At 50.0% G+C, this 13,676-nt stretch overlaps 1 protein-coding gene across 10 annotated transcripts in view; it reads left to right on the forward strand.

Annotated features, from left to right (window-relative positions):
* The window catches only part of DOCK1 (dedicator of cytokinesis 1), a gene marked incomplete at both ends in the record, with an annotated part of 504,224 nt that overhangs the window by 83,968 nt on the left and 406,580 nt on the right, over window positions 1-13,676 (forward strand). For 4 of the 10 annotated variants that reach the window (XM_080694981.1, XM_080694988.1, XM_080694986.1 and 1 more), the window contains 5 exons: window positions 1,130-1,202; window positions 4,564-4,643; window positions 8,490-8,615; window positions 11,738-11,862; window positions 12,855-12,953. In XM_080694981.1, the coding sequence (XP_080551107.1) occupies window positions 1,130-1,202; window positions 4,564-4,643; window positions 8,490-8,615; window positions 11,738-11,862; window positions 12,855-12,953 (503 nt within the window). Of the gene's footprint in view, window positions 1-1,129; window positions 1,203-4,500; window positions 4,644-8,489; window positions 8,616-11,737; window positions 11,863-12,854; window positions 12,954-13,676 lie in introns of all 10 variants that reach the window. The other 6 variants (XM_080694979.1, XM_080694982.1, XM_080694980.1 and 3 more) reach the window with 4 other exon arrangements.

The raw sequence follows: 13,676 nt of genomic DNA on the forward strand, positions 1-13,676 counted from the left end.
CTCAAGCAGCTGGACTTCTTCAGCCTGCATCTCTGAGCTCATCCTTTGGTCCCTGGTCCACTGCTTTAGTGGAGTGAAGTATGTGGCAGTTTTACCTTGGGGCTCGTTGGGCTCCACCAAACCAAACAGGAGATGGGAATTTGGCTTTTCTTGCCCACGAGACCCCTTCCCTTAAATGTGAGTTGGGATGTAGAAATGGAAATTGTATTTTTAATGTGTGGCGTTTAGTCACCTGGAAGAGCTTATGCAAAGAGAATAAATAGGTGTGCTGCTCTCTTCAGGACCCTCTGGGGTTGTCTGTGGAGTTTCCTCTTCTGCTTGTTGTGAACAAGAGCAAAAGGTGCTCTGATCGTCCAGGTCTCTGGGCTGCCCGCTGAATACCACCAGGGGATAGCTTTTCTTTTTATGCGGAATGGTGCCAGGCTATCTGCCTTTGCTGTGATGCAGCCAGGTCTGGACTGCTTTGGGGTTGCACCTGGGAATACAGTTTAATAACACAGGAAGAGCCTGGCCATTGGAGGCTAAGTCCATGCTTTTGGCGAATTTGCTCAGGCCTGTCTGGAAGCCTTGGTTTTCTCAGAGAGACAATATGTAGCTAAGGATTGTCCTTGGACGTCTCCCTTAACTGCAGCCACAGACACCAGCAAGCAGGGACTCTGGGTCAACTTGGCCACTAGCTCATTGTGTTATTATTTGGGGTATTGTGTTGTTATGGGTAGGATAGCCTCTTGCCGCTGTTGCTCTATCGGTTAATTTTAAATGCACGAAATCAAGTAGAAATGTAGTTCCTCCGTCTCGCTGTTCGCCACTCAGGTGCCCATTGCAATGATTCCTTCCGTCACAGCCTGTTCTACAGGACAGGCTGCCCCACAGTGACAAGTGGGGTTTTGTCCAGTGGGACTGTGCCACGTGAGTCCCCGGCCCCCTGCTCCAGCATTTTCACGTGATTTAATTTGCCTTTCAAACATGGAAACAATTTAGAGCTGGACACGAGAGAAATCCCAGCATGCAGTTTATGTTGTGGTTGGCTCGGCCAGAAGAGGCTCTGATGTGTTAACCTGGTTTGTTGACCGCTTTTCTATGATATATCATTTCAGCGAAGCAATCTCTGTTCTTTTCTTGTTCCCAGTGATGGATGTCACAGATATCATAAATGGAAAAGTGGATGATGAAGATAAGCAGCACTTCATTCCCTTCCAGCCGTAAGTATGGGCATCTGGATACTTGGCTAGATATCACGTGGAAATCTTATCTTTGATGATATTTAATTAATAATAAATCTTGTCTGTAATATTTTAATTATATTTATAAGTTATGCCCAAGTAGGAATACATTATTTTAAAATGATAAAACATTTGTTTGTTCATTGCGGGAGCACTTGGAATTTTGTTAGCTATAGGATTCCTGGTTTAGGCTTTGTTTATGGTCCTGGAAGTAGATTTTACAAGTGGTCTCTGAATTGCCTTATCAGAAGAAGAATTACAATTCTGCTTTGAGTGTGAATGTTTCTTTATGTAATTGATTTATTCTAGTAGCAATTCACATTTCCAAAGTACAATACTTTCAAATTCAGCACAAGAGGTTGCTATGTTTAAAATGGAAAACCAAGCAAAATAGTGATGAATCCTTTTGTAAAACAAGAAACAGCACTTCCCAGCGTCTAGCCACGCTGCCGATTTTTCTGGCCTGGGTTTTGCTCAGAGTAGACTATGCATGTGCTTGCTTGCCATTTTTTAAGGCGTTGTCTGCTTTTCTCTTTAGTGAAGTACGATATAGCGGGAGAAGTGCCTGGAGAAGACTCTTTAAATTGATTCCCTGGTTTAAAGCTAGAATCTCTGTAAAGGAAGAGAGGGTTCATGTCTATTTCTAATGATTGGAGCAGGAGATACCTTGATCATGGTCTTTGACCTCTTCGGGGATACTCCTACTTCCAGAAGAGGGAATTAGGCCAGGCCTCGTAGCACTTGCCTGTAATTCCAGTTCTTGAGGGGCCGAGCTAGGAGGATTGCAGGTTCTAGGCAAGCCTCAGCAATTTAGCCCGACCCTGTTTGCAAAATAAAGTAAGATGAAATAGTAACTCAGCAGTAGAATCCCCTAAGGTTTAAACTCTAGTACCAAAAGGAAAAATAAAAAAAAGGGGGACAGGTTAAAGTTGGAAAACTTTAATTGTGGGAGACAGCTTCCTCCCGGGCATGAGAAATGAGAATTATTCAGGGTGGTTAGAGTAACCTGTTCTGGTGCTCTGATTTATTTCTCTGCTCTCCATTTTTGTCTATATATGAAAACCTTTCAGGCTGGAAACTATTTTGGAAAGTTTGCACTGTTTTTAGTTATTGGCTGATGGGCTCTGTGCAGCTGGGGGTCATGGGTGTCTGAAGGAGCCATGACCTGGGGTGGCTGGAGATGTGACCTTGGCTTCCTTTGCCCTTCCTCTGTCCTTCCTGATGGACCAGCCTCCTCCCCCAGGCCTGCCTCTAGTATGGGTGTGGCTTGGCTGTCTTTGCAGGCCGGTGAACTGGACAGGTGGCCTCCTCAGGCTTTCTGTATTCTCAGCAGATTTTACTACCTTCTTTCCAGAATAGCTGTAAGCCCTGCGTTTTGTAGCTTGAGTATGGGGTTGAGTTAAGTATATATCACTGCACGCAATGGGAAGCAGAGGTCTTTGGTGGCTAGAATGCTTTCTGCTGCTTTTCTGTCTGGTCTGATAGCCGCTAGCCCCATGTGGCTCTTTAAATGAACTACAATGAAACAGAATTAAAAATTTAGCTTCTCAATCACATAAGTCCTGTATCAAGTGCTCAGCACCGCATGGGGCTAGCCGCCACCGCGTTAGACAGTGTGGATAGAACACGTTCCCATCACTGTAGCCAGGGATAACGTTGCTTTGGAATCCACACTAGTGAAGGTAGTTTATACAGGGGTGCCCTTCTGCAGAAGCTTCCTCAGCAAACAAGGAGAACGTCATCTGGGAACATGGGCAGGCATTGAGGTAATAAATAAGCAAACACTGTTGTGAAATTATAATTCTGAGTTGCCTCTTTTGCCCATGAGAAATAATGTAGCCCCCTGCTGCTTTGAGTTTTATATTAGATCTCAGAGTTTCTCCACGCGCGAATGTGCTGCTAAGTTGAAATTACCTGTTGCTTGCTGGTATCCTCTGTGCAAAGTCAAGGAAAACAAACTCAAATTCCCCCAAAACTTGAGGTATTGTTTGGCAAGTTGGGGAAGTTAGGAGTTTTAGAGTCACCGGTTTTCACGGGCCCTGTGTAGTTTTTTTTAGGTTGCCTGTGTCTTCCCATCGACTCTATCTTGTACTGGACGTCCACTTTAAAAAATATTATTACATGCTCATCTCTTATGTAATTTGTGACTCCTGGCTCCATTAAGGGAAGACTAATATACAGATTAATATTTGCAATGTTGGAAGCAAAAGAGCAGCATGATTTTAATAGCAAAATAAGCAATGAAACCAGTTCTTTGGGAAATGTCATGCTAATGAAACCGTTTTGTGCTCCATTAAAACTGATTTATTATCTCAGAGGGTTGGTTTTAGGCAAGGAAACACAGTGCACATCTTTCCCTCCCTCCTTCGCTCCTTCCATCCTTCTCCCTCCCTCTCTCCCTCTCTCCCTCTCTCTCTCTCTCTCTCTCTCTCTCTCTCTCTCTCTCTCTCTCTCTCTCTCTCCTTTTATTACATGGTGAAGTAAATTAAAACAACCCTCAGCTCCCTTGAGTTATGTGGCCAAGTGATGGATCGCACCGTCCTTGTTTGCAGAATTGATTCTAAGCTTACGTACATGATGTGTGTTTTCTCGCTCATTTCCCTTTGTGCTCCGTGGTATTTCTCAGAACGTGCTGCCTGTGTAGACACAACCTCGGGCACACTGCAGCGCCTGTGAAGGACCCCCTGGTTCCCTGAAACACCAATGGCTTGGATTCCCAAGGATTGGAGGCTTGGGCTTCCAGACCCGACAGCCATCGGTCGTGCCCCCCAGAGACTGTGTTCTCCGATGTTATCAGTGGAAGCTCCTTTGAGCACAGTCCACTGGGTCGGGGCGGAAAGCCTGTCTGTGCAGCGAGGTCCAAGTGTGGGGAGGGGACATCTTCCCTTTTTCTTCACACCACCCACCTCTTGCCGAGGCTGGGTTCAGAATCACTGAGATTACAGAAATGGCCATAGCGGTTCTGCAGGACTGCAGGCCATCCGTCCGCCTCCCTTTTGGACCCGTCCCTTGCTGAGTGGTCCGGTGGGAGTGGAGCCGAGGCGGGGCCCCGGGGAGCGGGTCCCCCTGGGTCGCCTGACTTCTCTCTCGTGGTTCCGCATGTTCCTGACTGATACTTTTCCCTGTTTTTCTTGTCACCTCTCCCGCCCTCTGTCCTGCGTCGACTCGTGGCGGCCCTCGCTCTCGGGGACGATGTTCTCTTGTGTTCCCTCGTGCCGTGGCCCTCGGGTCTCTGTCCCTCTGTCTCCTGTGGTCTTGGTCGTCCCGTGCCCTCCAGGCTCGCGTTGGACGACGCCATTCGACACAAGCCGCTGAACATGTCATCCCGTTTTTCACCCAGGGTGGCAGGGGAGAACGATTTCCTGCAGACCGTCATCAACAAGGTCATCGCCGCCAAGGAAGTCAACCACAAGGGTCAGGGTACGTGGCTTTCTGTGTTGTTGCCGTCCATAGACTGGTGGGTGCCATTGATTTGCAATTCGGCTTCATAACGATGATGACGACTAGGATGATGATGGTAACTCTTAGAGGAGATATGGCGCCTGTCCCCATGCACGGCACATGTGGGTTTCTCCATGCTCACCTCTACGTCCTGCTGAGAGCCAGCCTCCCTGTGAGAAGGAAGACCCAGTGGATAGCACTGATGCCACAGGAGAGCCCAGAACAGAGAGGACCGGGAGTAGCTCTGTTGCCTGCCGGCCTGGCCTGTGGTCCAGCCCTTCAAAGAAATACTTGAATAGGGTCCTGGTGCACTGTTCCTTTTTGGAGAAACAAAGGGGCATTTGACATTGCCTCCGCCCCCCAGGCAGCGCTCCTGACCCTCTGCCCTTGCCAGGCACTTCCAAGCTGTTTTCTGGGGTTGCCCCTCGGTGTGGCTCTTCTGCGTGGCTTTGTCTCCTGTTTTGTTATAGGAGAGATTTCTCCTCCTCAACTTCCCAGCTGCGTTCTTTTTTTTTTTTTTTTTTTGAGGAACTTGAGACGGAACTTAGGGGCATTCTACTTCCTAGCCACACCTTCAGCCCTATCTTTTGAAATAGGGTGTCACTTCACCTTCAGCCTTTATTTTTTGAAACAGGGTGTCACTGAGTTGCAAAGAGCCTCACTAAGTAGCTGAGGCTGTCCGCGAACCGCGATCCTCCCGTCTCAGCCTCCTGAGTGCTGGGGTTACAAGTGTGCACCATCATGCCTGGCTCCATGCACTGTTTGAAATGCTGTACTGACGCCTGGCGGCAGCTCAGCCGCCAACAGAGCAAATGAGTCAGGGACCCCACAGTTGACACCTGGGGCTGGCCAGGAAGCTGGGAGGTTGCCTTCGGAACCTGGGGGTTCTGATCTGCTTCTGACAGGGGTGGGTCGGGTCCCCACATCCGTCCAGATGCAGATCACTGTGACCTCAGCAGCGTTTAGGTGAACGACCCCCCTTAGTGGCCAGTTACCACAGTCCTCTGACTTCCCAAAACAACCATCTCAGTCCAATTTCTTGCTGTCTTATCAGAATATTCTGGAGAAATGAGACCTTTTAGGGCTTGGCAGGGACCCTGATCTGCCATGAACCACTCTCTCCCCAGCCAGCAATAGCAGAACAAGACCCCACCTGAAGTCTCTGCATAGGGCAGGTCCCAGCCAAGCAGGCCCATCCCCCCATGACCCTCAGCCCCAGCAGTGTGCTCTTTAGCTGGAAACCACAGAGAGCCGCAGCCTGAGCTGCTGAGATAGGAGCCACCGGGCTGGGAGGCGTCGAAGGTCCCGGTACCCTCCCCTGATGCAGACTCCCAAATAGAGCTTCTCTTACAGTGTTAGCTGAGCTCTGGTCAGTGATTATTACAGTTACTCAGGAGAGGTGGAGGCTGGTGTCAGTGCAGAACAAAACCGCTGGGAGAGAGAGAGAGAGAGGCCCAGAAGCCGCCGTTGCCAGCCCCATGGGTGTTGTTGCCACCACTGATGAAGCCAGCTCAATGGGCGGGCAGCTGGCTGAGGCCTGAACTCCCTGTGTAGAGCGGGCAGGTCTGGGTCCCAGTGAGAACTGATAAGCAGACCCTGGATAGTCATCAAGGAGACCATACTGCCTCCCAGAATCAAAATTTCCTAGGGTTTACCTTGGACCTGCGCCTTTCTGCTGGGCTCATTCTTAGGTGAATCCAGGTCATTCTGGGGAACCTTGAAGGTCAGGTGCCCAGGGAGTGCCTGGTAGGATGGCCCTGTCCAGGGGGTGTTGTTTTTTCATTTGTACTGACCAAGGCTTACCCTGGTGGCTGCTCATCCGAGTCATAGGTGGGGTACCCGGAACTAGACAGTAGGAGGAAGCAATCTTACAAAGAGAGATGGGTTTTTTGTACCCACTTTTCCCCAAAGCCCCTGCCTCATCCGAGCTCCACTCTGGACTTTGGTTATACCAGCATGTGTCCTCTTCACAGTAGATAACGTCTTTTATATTCTACCTTTCTCATTCGGCCCTGAACCCAGAGGTGGCACCTGTTTTGCTTGGGCAGTGGCTCTCACGCCCCACCCCAGACCCCTGCTTCCTTTCATGCCTAATGAACACTTTTTCTTTTTGTTTTGTGTTTTCCTGGCTAAGCAGCCATCAACCCCAAAAGCACTTTTCTTTGGTGAAAATTGGCCTCCTGTTCTCCTGTGAGGAAAGTGTTTTAAACTCAATGTAATCAGGGAAATTTAATCTTCAGGTTTAAATGGTGTTGTAACAAATTCAATTGTATTGCTAATATTCTTCTTTCTGAACTCAGATACTTGGGCATGGTGGTATTCCTAAGGAAGCAAAGGCGTTGGGAAGGAGGATGTCTAGTAGTATTATGGATGTTATTAGATTTGGTTTTAGTGGCTGGGTGGCCGGGTAGGGGGTGGCGGAGGAAGCGCCTGGCTCCCAGCGCACCTGCTGCCTACCTTCTCTGCAGGTCCAGAACAGCTGCCCCCGCTTCGGACCCTGGTACTGTCCTGTGAATTAGAACAAAGGAGAGTGCAAGTTGGTTGTGGACAGGCCTGTGATTTTTCTTTTACTGAGTGCAGAGTGCAGAACCAGGCAGTAGTGAATTACTGTTCCAGCCCTTTGTAATTATCCAGAGAGGAAGGGAGCAGCTTCACACACACACACACACACACACACACACACACACACACACACACACAGCTGTATATAGGCACAGGCATAAACAGAAACAGATGTACACACATAGACATGTACATGTGCATACACACAGATAGACATACTCAGACACACTTAGACACACACATCCCCATATAGACGTAGACAGACACACTCAGACACCCACAGTCACACACAGGCACAGAAGCCCAGATGCCCAGGCACTGACACACGACAGACCCACTCTTCAATCCTGGTCGACACAAGGGGCCCATGGAGCCAGATGGCTGGGGATTGTGCAGCAGGCCGGGCTCCGTGTCCTCGGGCGGAGCGCCCCACCTGCCCGTTGACAGTGACGCCTCTTCCCTGTTGGGGGACAGGAGCTGGCCTTGAAAACAGTCAACAGAGAGGCAGAGGAAGCAGAGCTGGCCCCGCCTCTGACGTGTGGGGAGTGACTGCTGTATTCCCGTGCCCTTCCCTCCCGTGAGATGCCCAGGCCTGTGGCTCTGCACATGTTCTTCATGATGCCCTTTGTATCTTGGTCTAGAAGGCTGGAAAAGATAGAAAGAGCTGACCTACACTCCCACCACAGTCGGGGCTCCCCCACTCACCTGGGAAGTCTGATGCTGCTTAGTAACCCGTGGGACCTGGCAAAGGACAGCCTGCTGGGTCCACCCCAATCCATGCCATCTTCCGATTTGTTGTAAATGTGACCTTGGCACAAGTAGGGAGCCCACAGTGGCTGCTTCTATGAATTCATCTGTCCCAGCATCGCTTCCAGGCGAGATCTTTATCCCAGGAATTCAGCTATCCCCATGTCTCTCCCAGGCGAGATCTCTATCCCAGGAATTCAGCTATCCCTACATCTCTCCCAGGCAAGATCTCTATCCCAGGAATTCAGCAATCCCTACATCTCTCCCAGGCGAGATCTCTATCCCAGGAATTCAGCTATCCCCATGTCTCTCCCAGGCGAGATCTGTATCCCAGCTCATCAGGCGCAGTGCATCCCCTGCGCTAAGCACCTTTGACCTGCACATTGACTCCACTTCTCTTCTTAAGATGTCGACTTGTGAATTAGAAGTTGCTCATTCACTGAAGTTGCTTTCATGAAAACCTCTTCTCAAAATGTGTAAGATAAGATGTGACTCGGGCAACCATTGCTTTTCCAGGTTTGTGGGTAACATTGAAACTACTTCCTGGAGATGTTCATCAGATCCGGAAAGAGTTTCCTCATCTGGTGGATAGGACCACAGCCGTGGCTCGCAAAACAGGGTTCCCGGAGATCATCATGCCTGGTAAGGACTGGTCCATGCGGGGCTTTCAGACACGGTGAGATGCAGTTGGATGGTAACAAGCACCAACTCTGTGGAGGATAGAGATAAGGATGTGGGTGGTCATGAGTAAGCTCCAGGGCTGTGAGCCGAGTGGTAGATTGTAAAGATTGGCCATCTAGACCCCTGATTGGATCATCTCTCTCTTAAACTACAAGGGTCCTGTGTGACAGGCGTACACACCCAACAAGCATCTGAATAGAGCTCTGGTCAACAGAGGGAGCGGGATCAGAAAGCAAGCCCCCCCCAACCTGTGCCCGCCATCGGCCAACCAGGGCTAGAAGCCAGGCCTGGTGAGCTCACGCCTGTACCTGATCAGCCGTGTCTGCTACCATGCTAGTGTTGCTTCGACCCTGTCTTAGATTTTGAGCTGATTAAGCTGCTAAGGGGATTCCTTGTTAACAGTAATCTCTTATTTAATAAGACTTTCTTCTTCCCAAATAACATCCATATTAATAATCTGGTTTGATCCTCAGATCTTGGGAAGCATGTTAATATTTACCCTTTATATCCAAGGGATACTTTTTGGTTTGCAAGTAGTGTTCACATTAAGAATCTAAGTTGATCTTCAGAAGGTTCTTGGGAGCCTACAAATTGGTGTTAAACTAATTCTTGTCCAATTAAACCACAGCCTAAAGCCACATGGCCAATGAGTGGTGGAAATGGGGCCACGCCGACCCATGCTCTGCCAGCACCCATGGCCTCCTGTGGGGCCTCTGCTGTGTGTGGACTGGCAGCCAGCAGTGGCTCCTTGTAAGGACTCTGAGGGAGTCTTTGTAGGTCTTTACATGCAATGGGTTGGGGGGGCTTGCGCTCTCCAGTGCTTTGACTTTTGGGGCTGTTGTGGATTGTTGAATACTCTGGTAGACCCGTGACAAGCATCTAGAATGGGTTTTGATGGAGGACAGCTCAGCTGCCTGTGTGGGGAAAGCACGGCGGTCAGCCCACAGCGAAACTGACCTTGTGTGTGTCCATTGCTTCCGTGTCCAGACGGCCCAGTCGGCTCTTTAGACTTATGTGTGGAAATGGACTTAATGTTTGCATTTGGACTCAAGATGGACATTGGCAGATGCATCTTTGATAGCCTGCATTGATGTGGGAGCCTTCGGGTATCCTCATGCTCAGAGGGAAACCCGGGAAACTTCCAGTTCATGCTGATGGGGTTTCCCTTGCAATCGGTAGACTTCGAGAATACGTCTAAAACTCTCTTCTTCGCCCAGGATTGATTGGTGGGAGGCCCATACAGCTGGCCATTGTTTTGGAAGGTTCCATGTGCCAAGTGCTGGGTGAGGGGTACCAAGAGATGAGTTCCAGATGGAGGGAGTCGCCCCTGTGCTCAGTTCCCTAACCTCTGCCCGGGCCTTGGGCACAGCAGACTGCGCGAGTGGTTTTCAGTCCATCTCTGGCCTTTGGCCCAGAAGAACCTGTGCATGACCCATTTTGTCAGCCATCTTACTGAGATGGGCATCCTCCTTGGACAGCATGGGAGGCAGCCCGTAACCGTCATAGCCACTGCCCACCTTCTGGCGGCTGCCATGCTGGGGTCCTTCTGCAGGATCTGGGCAGGGGAGTCAGTTTTCCTTGATACTGTAGTAATCACCCACACCCATGTCCAGTTTTGTCTTCCTGGAATCAGGGCCCGGTAGTCTCTGGAGGTGTTTGCTGAGAACCTTTGGAACACCCACCTGTGGGGTTTCCTTCTGTATGTGGGCTGCCTCTAAGTGAACACAGGAGGGAGGTCTGGCTGTAATGCTCTCATGACCCCAGCTGCCCCTTCTCCTGGGGTCATTAGGAAGCTGCTGTACAATTATGCTTATGGATTTTAATCTTTGATGAGATGTTTAGATGGAGTCATCCTACTGTCCATGCCTGCCTGCCAGTGAGGCTATTTAGTGGCAGTGTCCCAAAAGGTGCAGGACCGTGTCCAAGGTCACATGGCTGGCCGGTGTGCCTGAGCCCGAGCTCCAGCTTCTTGACTTCTTTGTTGGGCAGTGTCCCCCACTGCCTCCACGCTTTCCTTCTTGGCAGCCAATGTGGCTGTGGGAGCTACCCACTGGGACTATTATAATAATGACTTTTAAATGCAGGCTTAATTTAATAGTTGGGTACATTAAACGCCAAAACAGATCAGTTAAAAAGAAAAACAAAAAGAAGGTTCATGAAGCAAGCAGAGGATTTTTTACCCTTTCTTTCTTTTTCCTTCAGGGGTCTCTCACTGCTCTTGATGGACCACTGCTGGCTTGCTGCACAGGGCAGGGTCAGGTGGGCGGGGCCAGCAGGTGTCCGAGGAACCATCAGTGGCCAGCAACACTTCTCCTAGATCATATTGCTAACAGAGCTTGCTGAATTTTCCCAGTTGGACCATTACCGGGGGCTTCATATGTTCAAAGTAGGAAGACAAGTCTTTAGTTCATTTACCATGTTCTCTTCCCCCCACAATTAGAGGCTTATGTTACTTCAGGATGCCCACATCAGCTTTGCCCTCCCTCTTCTCGCTCTGGTCCCCATTGGGAACCCTGACAGTTGCTCTCTAGAAGAGCCACGGAGAAAGTTTCCCTTGTGACCCCTCCCTCGTCCCTGATGCTGGGCATGTGGTTCTGGTCTGTAACCAGTTCTTAGTTCAACGCCTGCGTTCGTGCTATTTAGAAGAGTGCAGAGGAGGCAACATTACCTGTTATCCTCCTGGTGCCACTTGCGTTGAGATATTTTGTGGCCGCTGGGGACTCAGGTGAGCAGCGCTGACAGTGTTGGCCACGATGGTCCATGGACACTGCAGGGGGCAGGTCCTTGCTGACCGTCAGCGTCTGGGTGTCGGCTCCTCTTGAAGGTAGAGGTTCCGCTGGCTGGACAAGAAACTGGCCAGAGTGAAGATTTTTTCTTTCTAGCAAGTTTTACAGTTATGATTAGAATTGCTTTAGCCATTCCCTTAAATGCTGAGACTGTTTTGCAGAAAATATTTCATAATCGCCTAATACAGTATTTATAATATTCTGCCAGGGTTGCTAGCACGTTCGACAGTTTTTGCAAAATTCCCTGTTATGCTGTGAATAATGGGTTGGTATTAAAGGTGTTATTCCTCCCCCCAGGTGATGTTCGAAATGATATCTACGTAACATTAGTTCAAGGAGATTTTGATAAAGGAAGCAAAACGACGGCGAAGAATGTCGAGGTGACGGTGTCCGTCTACGATGAAGATGGCAAGCGTCTGGAGGTACGTGTGCTGCCGTGTGCACCTGACTGCCCAGCGTCCGCCGGGGCTCTTTTACAGATGGCAAGACACCCTCGTTCTTCCAACGTGTTCCTTCTGGCTTGGCTTCCTCTAGCTTGCCTAGCGTCCCCAGTGTCCTAGGAGACCCCTGTCGAGTCTGGACCACATTCTTTGCCATCCCTTCTCAAAGAATGTCATTTGCTGGTAGGATGCTCAGGCTCAAAGGCCTAGCAGTCACATTGCAAGTAAAGACACCAGTATTGTCATCACTGGAGAGAGGAATCTGAGACCCTGAGAAATGAGGATGGAGAGGGAGCGGAGGGGGCCTTGGAGGTGGACCGACTGACCTCTGCAGCCTGAGCTGTGACCTCGAGCTCCCCTCCAGTTGTAATCGAGATTTGCTTCTCCTGAGGCCAGAGCAGCCAGTGGTCCACCTGGAGGCCTCCTCTGATGACCAGGAATCAACTAGAGGGGGTGTCCCATGCAGCACCTTTGTGGACCGGGTTAGAGAGCAGAGGCCTCTTGTGTGTGGGGCCCAGCTGTGCTCAGAGTGGGTGACAGCCTTTCTCCAGCGTCACTTCCCACCCCATGTCTTTGCAAGCATGGACAGACGGCTACGTGGCTGCTTGGGTTTCCCCAGTGTGGCTCGGGTTGGAATCCAGTGGACACTGTTTGAGGCTGGAGGAGGGTTGCTGTCCTTAGGTCTGCCTCCCTCTGTTCCAGACCACAAATAAGTCAGCTACTTTCTGCAGATCCCAAGCTCAAAGTGAGTGGGTGAGGGGAAGAGGAGTTGTGAACAGGTTACCCTCATGTCTCCTGGCCATCGAGGTGTTCAGCATCTGAGACCAGGAGACAGACGCAGACAGAGCCGCCCTCCTGCTGAGAATACGTACCTGGTGTGTCCTCGTCTCCTGGCGTGCAGAGTGGGGGAGTGTGGGAGGTGTGTGGGCCCAGCTCTGTGAGGGCTCATATGAACGCTCTGCCTTCCTTTCAAGCATGTGATTTTCCCGGGTGCTGGCGACGAGGCGATTTCAGAGTACAAATCTGTGATTTACTACCAGGTGAAGCAGCCGCGCTGGTTTGAGACTGTGAAGGTATTATTCGTTTTCTTGGTCTTTCTCTCACCTGGGTTGAGGATGAGCTGCTCATTTGTACCTTGAGGAGATCCTCCCTCCTAGCCCTGGGGCTGTGGCCGCTGGCGCCACACCGGCTGAGTGGCACTGCCATTTGAGGTTGCTAAGGAACCACGCTGGAATACATTTACTCTCTCTCCTTTGCACATGGAAATAGTAGTTTCATAGAGACAAATGACAGAGTCCGGTAAAGATAGCTTTTGCCTTTCTCTTCTGGGGTCTGTTTTATGTGTGCCCTGTGGTCTTTATATCAAATGGGAAAAACAGGGCTGCCAGCCCCTGGAGGTTTCGCCAGGGAGAAGAGGCCTGTGCTGTGCTATCAAGACCACGTATTCATAACACAGCTCACTCCCATCTCCACGGTAGCCCCATGGGCAGCTTGAATATATATATTTTGAGTACTGGGAATTGAATCCAGGTGCATTCTACCTCTGAGCTGTATCTTCAGCTCTATTTTATGTTTAATTTTGAAACAGGGTTTTGGTAAATTGCCTCATGCATGCCATCTTTGAGACTGAGATCCTCCTGTTTCAGCCTCCCAGGTACTGGGATTACAGGCATGTGCCACCATGCGCAGCTCAGCCTGAATATTTGAAAACGAGGCCAAGGGTTGTCTCTGGAATACAGACATCCGGTGTGAGAATTAGGGACAATCTTTGCTTACAGCTATCACCTTTGAAATGT

Source organism: Muscardinus avellanarius (genome assembly GCF_963383645.1).
Source record: "Muscardinus avellanarius genome assembly, chromosome: 4".
Taxonomy (NCBI): Eukaryota; Metazoa; Chordata; class Mammalia; order Rodentia; family Gliridae; genus Muscardinus; species Muscardinus avellanarius.